This window comes from Aotus nancymaae, unplaced genomic scaffold, assembly GCF_030222135.1.
Source record: "Aotus nancymaae isolate 86718 unplaced genomic scaffold, 86718_ANA_hifiasm-v0.15.2.pri h1tg000079l, whole genome shotgun sequence".
Classification (NCBI taxonomy): Eukaryota; Metazoa; Chordata; class Mammalia; order Primates; family Aotidae; genus Aotus; species Aotus nancymaae.
Genome location: NW_026988494.1, coordinates 26,629,982 through 26,644,954, shown reverse-complemented (window position 1 = coordinate 26,644,954; position 14,973 = coordinate 26,629,982). Strand labels below are relative to the sequence as shown.

The 14,973-nt window shown below is 40.9% G+C and overlaps 1 protein-coding gene across 5 annotated transcripts in view; it reads left to right on the top strand.

Moving 5' to 3' along the window:
- The window catches only part of FBXO16 (F-box protein 16), a 76,972-nt gene that overhangs the window by 22,499 nt on the left and 39,500 nt on the right, over positions 1 to 14,973 (top strand). For all 5 annotated transcript variants that reach the window (XR_010339623.1, XR_010339624.1, XM_064368751.1 and 2 more), the window contains exons 4-5: positions 6,041 to 6,247; positions 12,433 to 12,597. Coding sequence is in view for 3 of the 5 variants with exons in the window: in XM_064368751.1 (XP_064224821.1) it covers positions 6,041 to 6,247; positions 12,433 to 12,597 (372 nt within the window). In the remaining 2 variants the exon portion in view is untranslated. The remainder of the gene's footprint in view (positions 1 to 6,040; positions 6,248 to 12,432; positions 12,598 to 14,973) is intronic.

Genomic DNA, 14,973 nt, shown 5'->3' with positions numbered 1-14,973 from the left:
TCTCTTCCTTGCCTATATGGCAAAAATGGAAGAGCTGAATTATATCCTCTGTAAGGAAGGATTCACTGGGAAGCAGGAAGATACTTTTAAAGTCATTTGGAGGGAATGTAAAATGGCAAAGACCTTTTAAAGATAATTTGACATAATCTGTTAAAATTTTAAATGCATGGACCTTTCGAGCCTCTATTTATATATACTAGAGAAATATTCATTCAGAACATGAAAAGACATGAAAAAGCACGTGCCAAGATATTGCTTCTCTTTCTTTTGTTTCTTTCTTCCTATTGGAAAGGTATCAGTAGTAATGGTATCCGTAGTAAATTGAGTAAATAGAAAACACCATATTCATCCTACCATGACTGAATGAAAGACGGTATGCTCTGAAAGTTCATTCCATATCAGGACGTGTGTGGCTACATTTTGTTTATTTTTTAAACTGCTACATAGTATTCCCTGGGATGAGTATAGTCTAATTTATTTCACTGCTTCCAAGTTGATGGAGATGTGTGTGTGTGAATGTATAGAAATGCATGAACATCTCCCAGGCATGGCAGTGCATACCTCAAGTCCCAGCTAATCCAGAGACTAAAGCAGGAGAATTGCTTGAGCCCAGGAGCTTGAAGCTATTGTGCGCTATGATCATGCCTGTGAGTAGCTATTGCACTCCAGCCTGGGCAACATAGCAAGACCTTGTCTCTAAAAACAATTTTTTTTTATTTGAGAAAAAGGAAATACATGAACATCAAACTTCTGAACGATAGTTATCTCTGGGAGATGAAGTGATATTTGATGGGGAGCAGTTGTTAAAGAAGCTTTTCATTTTTTATTCCATTGGTGCCTGTTTGAAACTTCTTTTTTTGTTGTTTTTTTGGAGACAGAGTAGCCAAGAGTTGAATGCAGTGGTGTGATCTTGGTTCACTGCAACTTCCATCTCCTGGGCTCACTCAACTTCCATCCCCTCAACTTCCTAAGTAGCTGGGACTACGGGCATACGCCAGCATGCCCAGCTTATTTTTAAAGACAGGGTCTCGCTATGTTGCCCAGGCTAGTCTTGGTCTTGAACTGCTGGGCTCAGGCAGTCCTTCCGCCTTGGCCTCCCAAAGTGCTGGGACTACAGGCGTGAGCCACCTCGCTCAGCCCTGTTTGAAACTTTTAAGACAAAAACATATTTACACTTTATGAAATTAAATGTTTGATAATAGGACTCAGAAACTCAACCAGAAGAGATCATATAACCAATAAGCCGACAGAAGCAAGCCTCCCTCTATATCCCCCTCCCACCCACTTTTTGCCATTCAGTGTGAGGTGGGTGGAACCTGATCACTTCAGCAACCTTCTCGCTTCCAGAAACGGCAGCAAGAATTCTTGTAACAACTACTCTAAAAATAGGATGGGCACAGTTATATTGAGTCAAGAAAGCCTTATAAAAAGACATCCTTCAGGAATGAATCGTGAGGCAAGGTACCATACGCAATGCTAGAATAGGAGAATAATGGTCCTGACTGTCCCCCAATCTCATACATGAGGTCCCTGGCTACTAGGTTAGGGGTATTTTTGCTTGAGAGGTGATGCAAGAGCTGTGGGAGATAATTGAATTTCTATACAGTTAACTCTTCCATGGATTATCTACTTTTTGGATTATTTCTAGCACCTTCTAAATCCTAAAGGGATTTTCCCCTACCGTTCAGCATTCTTCTGAGTCATCTCCCAATCGTCTGCAGTTGGTAGGAGTTCAAGGAATGTAAATTAGTTTTCTATTAGCCTAAACAAACACAATTAGAAAGGAAAATCCCTTGAGGCAAAGAACACCTATCAAAGCCAAACAAATTACCTCTGACCATTGTAATCAGGGAAATAAATGAAGAACCAATGTAATTATCTTTTTAATCTCTAGAGACAGTGTTTTAATGTTTTCTTTTATAGATTTCTTCAGTATTTTATAATCCTAATGTTCTTTTATATTCATCTTAAATTACTCATTCTGCAACCTGAGCCGGTTCTCTTTGTGGGCAGCGGGAAAGTAGATGAGCTAACCTCATTTATTCTAAATGCACTTTCCATCCTTGTCAATGTACAAACATGGTAATTTTATGCGCATATCTTTTTTTGTAGTGACTTAACCCACATCCATATTATTTTTAACATCACTATGGCATTTTCTAATAGCAGCTGCCGTGTCTACAATGAGTCATGCACTCTAATATTAGGAATTTTATACATATATTATTGTACGTAATCCTCTCAACCACCCTACAATGTAGATGTAATTGTTTTTCATGTGTAAATGAGGAAATCGGGCTGACATATTTCTGATGAGTAGAAGAACTCATAGAACATGGGGAGTGAGACACCAAACTGTCTTATTCCAAAACCACCATCAACTCATAATGTCCTGCTTTCCCCTATCATGTGGATATATTATGGTTTAGCTGATGCCCTACTATTAGACATTTTGAGTTATCTCTGATTTTGTGGCAGTCATAATATCTTATGAAAATTTTTTTGTAACCTTAATCATCCTGGGTCTCATGTAGCTAAGCCCCACCAGACTCACCTAGCACTGCCCAAACGTAATTTTAGAATGAATTCCAGGCCGATGTGGTGGCACGTGCCTGTAGTCCCAGCTACTCAGGAGGCTGAGGTGGGAGGATCCCCTGGGCTCAGGACATTGAGGCTGTAGTGAGCTAGGATTGCACCACTGTACTCCAACCTGGGCGACAGGGCAAGACCCTGTCTCTAAAAAAACAAAATGAAATAAAAAATACATAAAACGAATTCCAATCCAAAGAAAAATCTCAAGAGATCCAGTTCAAAACTCCTAGCCATACTCCTCCAATCTTCCTCCGCTCCCCAGTTCTCCCACACTGACTGCTGCAGAGGCTACCATCGCCTCTGGGAGCCCCTCAAGTCCTGTCAGGGCAACCTTCCAGCTGTTCTTCCTCTCTCTCCTCTCACTTTCCTTTTGACTCTTTATTTTATAGATCAATTCAGCTTCTAGGCCCAGTTCCCCTGGCCTTAGCCATTCTGGCCTGGTTTTTTTCTCCTCATTCTCCTAAGAAACCCATCCGAAAGAGCTGGGAAAGAAGTCTCCTTTTATGGGGATTGGAGATCTGGCTTGTGTAGAACTAGGGCAAGGAGAAGTCAGGGAACACTCACACATGAATCAGTTTTATTCCTGTGGTCTTTACAGTTGAAGTTTTGTTTATGTTTTTTATTTCATTTTAGAGTCCTCCTCCTACCCACTGGAATGACAGTCTCCAAAGTGAGATTTGTGGATCATTGAATAAATCTATAATAGTAGATAGTTTTAATTAGGAAATATTGCTACTGTTAATTTTTTTTTTTTTTTTAGACGGAGTTTTTGTTCTTGTTGCCCAGGCCGGAGTGCAATGGTGCCATCTTGGCTTACTGCAACCTGTACCTCCCGGGTTCAAGCAATTCTCCTGCCTTAGCCTCCTGAGTAACTGGGATTATAGGCATGTACCACCATGCCTGGCTAATTTTTTATTTTTAGTAGAGATGGGGTTTTGCCACGTTGGTCAGGCTGGTCTTGAACTCCTGACCTCAGGTGATCCACTGCCTCGGGCTCCCAAAGTGCTGGGATTACAGGCGCGAGCCACCGTGCCTCTACTGTTAAAATGTATGGAGAGCCATTGTTTTGGACTGAGCTCCTATACCAGGTCCCAACAGACCAAACCAAACCAGAATAGAGGCACTCCTACATAATCAAACGGAACTTTAAAAAGGGCCAATTTAAATTAAAAATGAAAAACAGAACCCAAAACCCCCTAAACAGGAGATTCAGAGCAACCAATCAGAAGGGCCCAGCTTATCTGAGCTGGCATTACAAAGTTCCCTCTCTTTTAATCTTATAAGGAAAATGATTCTGAAACAACCAATATCCACTTTTTGTTCCTTATTTCTGCTTTTTTTTTTTTTTTCTTGAAGCAGGGTCTCTCTCTGTTGGCCAGGCTGCAGTGCAATGGCATGACCATGGCTCACTGCAGCCTCCACCACACGGACTCAAACAGTTCTCCCACCTCAGCCTCACAAGTAGCTGGGACCACAGGCGTACACCACTATGCCCAGCTAACTTTTTATTTTTTTGTACAGATGGGGTGTTGCTCAGGCTGGTTTTGAATTCCCGGGCTCAAGGGATATTCCTGCCTCTGTCTCCCAAAGTGCTGAGATTACAGGCATGAGCCACCACACCGGGACTTTTTCTGCTTTCTTCAATCCTTTTCTGCCCCTGAAGCCAACCAACCTCCTCTGCTCAGCTCTTACCTGTTCTTTCGATGGGATGCTACCTGATTCACGAATCACTAATAAAAGCCAATTAGATCTTTAAACTCAATTTGTTGAAATTTTGTTTTTAACACTACTCATTTAAAAAATATCAGATTGACCCTTGAGAAGCCAGAAAGAAAAAAAAATCAAATAAAATTTACAAATAGATTGTATAACTGTAATGGAGTTAACTTGTTTTAAGGCTTGCACAAAATAAATTTTTGCTTTATATGCCTTTTTAGGTAGTCAGTGTATTTTATGATTACAACTAAAAGTCATTATAAAATTCTGTTTATAGCCAGGTGTGGTGGCTCACGCCTGTCATCTCAGCACTTTGGGAGGCCAAGAAAAGCGGATCACCAGGTCAGGAGTTCGAGACCAGCCTGGCCAACATGATGAAACCCTGTCTCTACTAAAAACACAAAAATTAGCTGGCCATGATGGCGCTCGCCTGTAATTCCACCTACTTGGAGACTGAGGCAGGAGAATCACTTGAACCAGAAGGTGGAGGTTGCAGTGAGCCGAGATCACACCACTGCACTCTAGCCCGGGTGACAGAGCTGAAAAAAAAAATTCTGTTTATAATAACTGTACTGAATATCTGTATGTGAAATGCAATCATATACAAAAATACAACCAGCTCAAACTTCCCTATTTTCTCTTCCCCGGTGGGCCAGGGAAGAAAAGAGAGATATAGACTTCCAGTAAAGTGGCTCACTGAGCTGGCAGGTGTTCTGCCCTTCTTTTCTTTTGGTTTTGGCCAGTCCCAAGCTGCTCATCCTTGGTCGTTCCCTGATTTTGGGTGTTGTTCAGGGGAATCTCTGAGGAAAATTGTGAAGTCACCAATTGTTGCACATACCAAGGCTTCCTTTGGCATTTACTTCCTCTCTTCAAGCCCTCCTTTATCAGCACATCCTCTCCCATCATGTCAGTCATTTACACACTAGTGAGAATTTACCCTGATATACTTTCCTTCTGAGAGATATTTGCATATGATACTTTATCCGATTGTGAATACAAGGGTTTGTTTCAGGTCCTGCTGTTTTAAGCACTGATGGGATAATGTAGAAACTATTTGTGGGGGGAGGAGCTGTGCGTTGTTTTCTTTTGGAATTGTCTTTTATAAGCAGATATAGTCTTAGTTTATGAATATGGCCGTCTCCCAATTTACTGTTCATAGGTGACTGCAAGTTTTTTGGTTTTTTTTTTTTTTTTGAGACGGAGTCTCGCTCTGTCACCCAGGCTAAAGAGCAGTGGCACGATCTCAGCTCACTGCAGCCTCCACCTCCCAGGTTCAAGCAATTCTCCTGTCTCAACCTCTTGAGTAGGTGGGATTACAGGCGTGTGCCACCACATCCAGCTAATTTTTGTATTTTTACTAGAGACGGGGTCTCACCATGTTGTTCAGGCTGGTCTCAAACTCCTGACCCAAGTGATCCACCCGCCTCAGCATCTCAAAGTGCTGGGATTACAGGCGTGAGCCACTGTGCCCGGCCAGTGACTGCAAATTTTGAGGTCACACGTACTTCTGTGTGCACACGTAGGTCATGCACATGCTCCCATATACATGTGAGAGAAGACAGGAAGATGGCAAAGCATGGAGTTTGCTGATGAGGGAAATAAATACTTGATTTGCACTAGAAATAAACTAGTAAACTCACTTTCTATACCATTCTCATCTCTCACTCGTAATGAATCTGCTGTCAGACTAAACCTGGAGCTTTTTACATTTTGTTTTGTTTTGTGTTTTCAGTTTGACAAGTGGACAGACTCTCAAAGAAGAAGAATCCTTACAGGCCTGTTGGAGCGCTGCTCGCTGTCCCAGCAAAAGTTCTGCTGTCGAAAGCTTCAGGAGAAAATTCCAGCAGAAGCCCTGGACTTTACGACCAAGCTTCCAAGGGTGTTATCTTTATACATCTTTTCTTTCCTGGACCCCCGGAGCCTTTGTCGTTGTGCACAGGTAAAGGCAAGGAAGGGGCATGTGGTGTTTTGTGAGGACAGCCTTAGGAAACTTGAAACTCGAAGAAGTTAAAGGGAAACACACACATACATACACAAATACACACACCCAAACACAACACATACATGCATACATACAAACACAAATACACACACACAAACACACATATACACATACAAACATACACACATATATACATACACAAATATACACAAACACACAAACATACACACATATAAACATCTACACACATATACACATATACAGAAACATCTACACACACATACACATACACATACATACACACAAACATACACAAATAAACATCTACACACACATACACATACACACAAACACATCTACACACACATACACATACACATACATACACACAAACACACACATGTTTACACTTAAACACACACATATACACATAGACACATAAACACACAGAGATAAATACACATACACAAATACACACAAACACAAGGACAAATACAAACACACATACACACACAAAACTAAGAAAGAGATGAGATGATCAGTATGTTCATACTGTTTGAATGAACCTCCACCATCTTTGTGTCCAACTCTATTTAGAACTCAAATCGGGAAAAACAGTATAAGCCACGTTAGTGTCCAACAAAGAAGTATTAGCTGGCTGGGAGATACATACACACGTAAGAAATGGTTCCTCAGCAGGACAGACTTATCCTGCCCTGCATTCAGCTGCAATAAGGTCCTTAATTGTAGAGCTCGGGTCATTCATGAATAAAAAAGCTCCAGATAAGTACCTAATGAAACAAAATAAGAAAAAAGAAATTAAAAAAATAGGTGCCTAATGAGATATGTACAAAAGAGAATGAGACTAAAAGAGATCTGAGTGGACAGGTGTGCTCACAGAGGCCTTAGAAAAGTAGCTGATTGTTACGATTTTTTTCTTTTACAAGTAATTCCATTCTGTATTAAAGTGATGTTAAGTTATTTAAGATATAAAACTGGCAGTCATTCTTTCGAGTCTTTTCATAGAGTCTGGCAAGACCAGAGATTACCTGCCATTGTGCATTCATATAGGTGTGACATGTTAACTTTAATTTTTAAAATGAAGAAAATGAATGCAGGAGGAAAGATAGGTCTGGGTGTGGTGGCTCACACCTGTAATCCTAGCACTTTGGGAGACCGAGGTGGGAGGATTGCCTGAGCCTAGAAGTTCAAGGGTAGCCTGGGCAACATAGGGAGACCTTGTCTTTACAAAAAAATGTTAAAATTAGATGGGTGTGGTGATGTGTGCCTGTGGTCCCAACTACTTAGGAGGTTGAAGTAGGAGGATTACTTGAACCCAGAAGGTAGAGGCTTCAGTGAGCTGTGACTGTGCCACTGCACTACAGCCTGGGCAACAGAGTGAGACTCTGCCTCAAAAAAGAATGTATTATTCAATAAATGGTGTAGGGATAACTGAGCAACTCTCTGGAAAAAAAATTTCAGTAGGATAAAAGACAGATGAAACCAAAAGAAACCATTAAAGACCTCAAAGAAAACAGGAAAGGAAGCCTTTGTGAATATTCCATGATATTCCGAAGCCTCAAAAGAAAATACACAATTTAAAATCTTGCTTGCTTCATTTTATGTATCATGAGCAAGAATGAAGAAAACAGATTTTGAAATTGTGACTATAAAAATTAAAATATTCTTCATGGAACAGAACACCATAAATAAATCCGAACAGTAAGCAGGAAAAAAAATTATTGCATGTAAAGGGCTAATTTCTTTATTTTTTAAAGAGCTCTTATAAATCTATATTAAGAAGAAAAAAAAAAAGACCAACCACCCAGCAGAAAAATGAGCAAAGGAAATGAACAAGTAATCTACAGAAAAAGAAAGGCAGATGTCTCTAAAATCTGTAAGATGCTTAGTCTCATTATGGCATGCCATCTTTCATGACTCAGATTGAGATTTGTTTTAAATGAGAATATTCTATATTGGCGAGGGTGTGGGGAAACAAGAACTTTCATATATTGCTGGTAGAGAAATTGATATAACCACCATGGAGGACCATTGGGTAGTGTTAAAATTTCAAATAAAAATTCCCTTCGCCCCAGCAGTTCCAATTCTTGGAATTTGTCTGATGGGTATCCTGCAACATGGTAAAAGCCATACCTGTGTTAAGAATATTGCAGCATTGTCTGTCGTAGCAACAGGTTGGAAAGAAAGAAAATGTCTACCAGGAGTCACTGGGTAAATCAATTGCAGCTATCTCCAAGATAAGTCATCGGTTAAAAAAAAAAAAAATTAGAAGTGTAGAACTGTCCTATCATTATGAAAAGAAAAAAAGGCCAGGCACAGTGGCTTGCCTGTAATACAGCCGGGCACAGTGGCTTGCCTGTAATCCCAGCACTCTGAGAGGCCAAGGCAGGCAGATCACTTGAGGCCAAGAATTTGAGACTAGCCTGGGCATTATGGTGAGACCCCCATATCTACAAAAAATACAAAAAATTAGCCAGGTGTGGTGGCACATGCCCATAGTCCCAACCACTCGGGAGGCTGAGGTGGGAGGATTGCTGGAGCCCACAAGGTTAAAGCTGCAGTGAGCCAAGATTGCAGCACGGCACCCTAGCCTGGGCAACACAGCAAGACCCTGTCTCTACAGAAAGTTAAAAATTAGCCAGGTTGGACAGGCGTGAAGGTGGCTCACACCTGTAATCCTGGCATTTTAGGAGGCTGAGGTAGGTGGATCACTTGAGGTCAGGAGTTTGAGATGAGCCTGGCCAATATGGCAAAACTCATCTCTATTATAAATACAAAAATTAGCCCAGCATGGTGGTGTGCACCTGTAGTCCAAGCTACTTGGGGGGCTGAGGCAGGAGTGTTGCTTGAATCTGGAAGATCGAGGCTGCAGTGAGCCGAGATCATGCCACTGCACTCTAGCCTGGGTGATGAAGTGAGATCCTGTCTCAAAAAAAAAAAAAAAATTAGCCAGGTATGGTGGTATGCAGCGCCTGGAGTCCCTGCTACTGAAGAGGCTAAGGCAGGAGGATTGCTTGAACCCAGGGGGTTGAAGGCTGCAGTAAGCTATGATTGTGCCTCTGCACTTCAGCCTGAGCAACAAACAGGGTGAAACCCTGTCTCAAAACAAAATTATATATATATATATACACACATATATACATATTTGTTACTATATGCCTATAATATTTCTGGAATGATATACCAGAAACTGGTAAGAGTTAAGAGTGGTCTCATCCAAGGAGAAGAATGGGGGTTTGGAGTTAGTGATAGGAGAAAGACTTTCTATGTTTCTTTGAATTTGGTATTAATATGTAAATATCTATTCCAAAAATGAATCCTTTTTTCAGACAGATTCTTGCTCTGTTGCCCAGGCTGGAGTTCAGTGGCACAATTTCGGCTCACTGCAACCTCCGCCTCCTGGGTTCGAGCGATTCTTGTGCCTCAGCCTCAAGTAGCTGGGATTACAGGCGCATGCCACCACGCCTGGCTAATTTTTGTATTTTTAGTAGAGACAGGGTTTCATCATGTTGGCCAGGCTGGTCTCAAACTCCTAACCTCAAGTGATCTGCCCACCTCGGCCTCCCAGAGTGCTGGGATTACAGGCATGAGCCACCACGCCCTGCTTGAAATGATTTTTTAAAAGAGCATAGCAATCTGGATGTCCAGTAATAACAGGGTATCATACAGCCATATATGATGCATTATTATGCTACCATTAGTAAACATATTTTGGAAGAAGAGAGATCCTATGATATTGAAAACGAAGAAAGATTTTAAAGTTGTATAGAGTTTCCCAATTTTCTTTTATATATACTTCAAATAAAGACTGAAAGGGAAAGAACTCTACCAGGTTATCAATAATAGTCATCTCTGATTAATGGGACTATGGGTTAAACTTCTCAGAATTTTTCAATTTCCATAGGGATGATGTTATTATTAGAGGGAAATGTTATTTGAAATAGCTGATTCTATCATCAGTATGCACTATAAGTCATATTTGCTTCTCACTACTGACTGTGGGGAAGACACAGACCATCATTCTTCAGCTAGATTTAAAGTAAACCATATAAAGTCATTGCTGTTTTAAAAAGATGGAAGGGGCCGGGTGTGGTGGTGGCTCACACCTGTAATCCTGGCACTTTGGGAAGCCGAGGTGGGCAGATCACAAAGTCAGGAGTTCGAGACCAACCTGGCCAATATGGTGAAACGCCGTCTCTACTAAAAATACAAAAATTAGCCGGGTGTGGTGGTGCACACCTGTAGACCCAGCTACTTGGGAGGATGAGGCAGAATTGCTTGAACTCGGGAGGCAGAGATTGCAGTGAGCCGAGATTGCACCACTGCACTCCAGCCTGTTGAAAGATGAAAGCTTGTAGAGGAATTGTGTCTTGTAGATATGAAAGCTCCTACTTACCTTTCAATTGTCTTCATTCCTCTCTACCTTTAAACAAACAAAGCCACAAAGAACCAAAATCTTTGTTTGTTTTAGGAAGGAAAACAACTTAAGTACTCAGGTCAAAACACGATCTAAAGAGGCGAAAAGGAATGAGAATTGGGAGACTTTCCTCCCCCTTCTCTTTCCAAAACCTCCATCTCTCCAGTGAACTCTGAGTAAATTTACCATATGGAGATGAAGGTTGGTATTGTTTCATTTCGGGGTCGAACAAACTAAATGTGATTTCTGTTGCTGTCTGCAGGGTTCTGTCAAATCCTCTAAACTTTTTCCTCCTTCCCTAACCTTTCCTGAATCTATTATTTCTTCTAATTGTGCCTACTCCCTCCTCGACATCTCATCTTCTGCACATAAAACAATAATAAACATAGTAGGAACTCAGTAAATGGTGGGTAGAAGGAGGGTGGCAGAGAGGGATAGAAAAATGGGTGTGTGGATAGCAAGGGCCCTTACAGAGTGTTCTCGTCTTGGGGGTGAGGGGGCATTCAAAAATTATTAATTATTTAATTAATCTTGAAAAAGAGGCCAGTTTTCTAAGGGTGAAATTTGGGCTTGAAGGTTATATGTCATCTCTGCAACTCTGTCAACTAACAGACTGAATCCCTAGTCTCAGCCTTGTATATAAACTTGATCCTAGTTTCTGGCAAGACTTATTCAAACTCTTGGGTAAGTTATTATAAATATTGCTATGTATAGTAGAGCCACCTCCACCATTAGCTGGATGGGTGAGATTGGCCATAATGTTATGGAACTGGTATGTACAGAATAAATGCTTTATGCTTTATAGAATCCTGAAGGCTCTATACACCACGTAGTGTCAGTGATTATATTCCATTTATAAAATTTATATTTGGTGAAACTGAAAGAATGGAGACAATATGGTTTGGCTGTGTCCCCACACAAGTCTCATCTTGAATTGTAGCTCCCTTAATTCCCATGTGTTGTGAGAGGGACCTAGTGGGAGATAATTGAATCACGGGATCGGTTTCCCCCATACTGTTCTCATGGTAGTGAATCACTCTCACGAGATCTGATGGTTTTATAAAGGGTTTCCCCTTTGGCTTGGCTCTCATTCTCTCTTGCCTGCCGCCATGTGAGACATGACTTTCGCCTTCCACCATGATTTTGAGGCCTCCCCAGCCACATGGAACTGTGAGTCCATTAAACCTCTTTTTCTTTATAAGTTACCCAGTCTTGGGTATGTCTTTATCAGCAACGTGAAACTGGACTAATACGGGAGGGAAAAGGAAGCACACCATGAAAAGAATAAACAACGTACAGATGGGAATTTATATAATCCTTATACAACTTTTATATCACCTTTGGAAACCTTTAGAAATTTCCAAAATCTATCTGAGCTTCAGTTTCCTCATTTGCAATATGAGAGTAATAATTATACTTACCTCCCTAGGTTGCTGCGAAGATAGTTAATAGGTGCTCCATAAATATTAATTGACTCTGATTCTAAGTCTGAATTAACATTTAAAGCAAATGCTAATTTACTTTAAATCTGCCAGGGTGGAAAACACTTCAGGTAGGAGTAACCATTTAAGCTATGGTTTGGAGGCAAAGGACAAAAAAGTTATCTCAGGTCCAGGATGACAGCTCAAAACCTAAAGCGGGCATGTCAACAGAGGAGGTTTTTGATTTGGTTTCGTTACATTGTAATTGTTGGTTTTGTTTCATTGTAATTGTTGGTTTTGTTTGATTGTAATTGTTTTTCCAGGTGTGCTGGCACTGGAAGAACCTAGCTGAGCTGGATCAGCTCTGGATGCTGAAATGTTTACGGTTCAACTGGTGCATCAATTTCTCTCCAACTCCCTTTGAGCAGGGGATCTGGAAGAAGCACTACATTCAAATGGTGAAAGAACTTCACGTTACCAAGCCTAAGGTGAATTTTAGACAAAAAGCTGCAAGCTTGCAAATATCAGCTCTTTGCACATTATAGAACTAAGAAAAAAGAATCAAATTGGAAGTTGGGGAAGGGAGGTAGTTCAAAGGAAATATACTATGATTTCAAAATTTTCCTTTTCTGAGACTTGGTGGTCATTTTCAAGACATTGATGTTAGTTGAGAGCCCTCATTTGTCACTCCCAAACCACAGTTGCCTGCAGGCGATTAGGGCCGTAGAACTTCTTTCTCTGTCCGGGTCCCTGATTCCTGTGTCGCTGATGGCGACATCAGACAGTACTAACATGGGGACTCTATGGGTAATGTGAAGTATTTGTTACCTATGGGCCTTCAAGTTTTACTTTACTAATTCAAATTTTCTGTGATTGTACCCAGTAAGCTGACATTTATTTTTATATTGTTTATAAGGAAAAGTTTGCTAATAAATGAGTCATCAGGGAAGAGCCTCATGGGCATATTAGAATTCTTAGTTTTGGCCTGGCACAGTGGCTCACACCTGTAATCTCAGCACTTTGGGAGGCTGAGGCAGGCAGATCACCTGAGGACGGGAGTTTAAGACCAGCCTGACCAACATGGAGAAACCCCGTCTCTGACAAAAATACAAAAAAAATTATCTAGGCATGGTGGAACATGCCTGTAATCCCAGCTACTTGGAAGGCTGAGGCAGGAGAATCACTTGAATCCAGGAGACGGAGGTTGTGCTGAGCCAAGATCATGCCATTGCACTGAACGCTGGGCAAAAAGAGTGAAACTCCAACTTACAAAAAAAAAAAGAAAGAAAGAATTCTTAGTTTTTGCTAGGAACTAAGCAATGTAGAACATTTACATATATTCACAAAAAGTAATTAATGCAAGAATAATTTTTCTAATGGCTTCCTATGCATTCTAACCAATGCTTATATTCACTCGTATAGTTCCCGGCTAATGAGATAATTTATGGGAAAATTTTATGAGCCCTTTGTTTATAGCATTCTCTATACACATGCAGATTTGTGCATCATTTTGTACAATAGATGAATTCCTGAAAAATTATGTGTAAATTAAAGTTTTAAAATAATTTTTAAAACCACAGGGGTATTAAAGCTTGTGAAAAAACTGCAATGAATCCTGTTAAAACTAGAGAATCCTTTTGAAATATTAACAGTCAACTCCTAGCTTGCTGATTTTGGTTTAGGCTTTATTGTGTTTTCTGGAAATAGACTCCATCTATACTTAATACAGTAATAAACTATGCATAATTAATGTTGTTACAATTGCAATGATAAAAGTCTGTTTGATTTTAGTAGTTGGTATGCTCCACGAGGATTTCTTTTAAAAGGAAGAGTTTTAAGTGCAGATTTTTTAAAGTTCTTTTGAAAATTCCCGTAGCTCTGACTCCTTTCCTAGTGAGACTTCTCTTGCATCTCCTTCTCAGGGAGCAGGGAGTGGCCTTCAATAGCTGAAGCTCAGGCTGTTCAGGGGCAGAGGAGAGAAAAGTGATTAACCAACTAGTAGAATGAAAAAAGTCATGAGTTTTATATACATAACTGATTTTGGGGCCAGGCGCAGTGGTTTATGCCTGTAATCCCAGCACTTTGGGAGGCCAAGGCGGGAGGATTGCTTGAGGCCAGGAGTTTGAGACCAGCTTGGATAACCTAGGGAGACCCTGTCTCTACAGAAAATTTAAAAATTAGCTGGGTGCAGTAGCACACTCCTGCAGTTACAGCTACTTGGGAGGCTGAGTTGGGAGGATCACTTGAGCTCAGGAGGTCGAGGCTGCACTGAGCTGTGGTTGTGCCACAACCTCCAGCCTGGGTGACAGAGTGAGCTCTGACTCAAAAAAAAAAAAAAAAAACTTTCCCCCAAAAAACCAAAACAAATACCCCACCCCCCCCGATTTTAATGCTTTGTTTTCAGCAATAATTCTTTTCCACAAAGTATTTATATATAACTATATTGTAAAATAATGAATGTTGTAGATGATGTGCAAGAAAATTGTCACTTCTTTGCTTGGTATTACATTTCTGCAGGGAATATGTTATTCTATGAAAGTTAAATTTTTTTTTTTTTTTTTTTTTTTTTTTTTTGAGACGGAGTTTCGCTCTTGATACCCAGGCTGGAGCGCAATGGCGCGATCTCGGCTCACCGCAATCTCCGCCTCCTGGGTTCAGGCAATTCTCCTGCCTCAGCCTCCTGAGTAGCTGGGATTACAGGCACGCGCCACCGTGCCCAGCTAATTTTTTGTATTAGTAGAGACGGGGTTTCACCATGTTGACCAGGATGGTCTCGATCTCTTGACCTCGTGATCCACCCGCCTCGGCCTCCCAAAGTGCTGGGATTACAGGCTTGAGCCACCGCGCCCGGCCAAAAGTTAAAT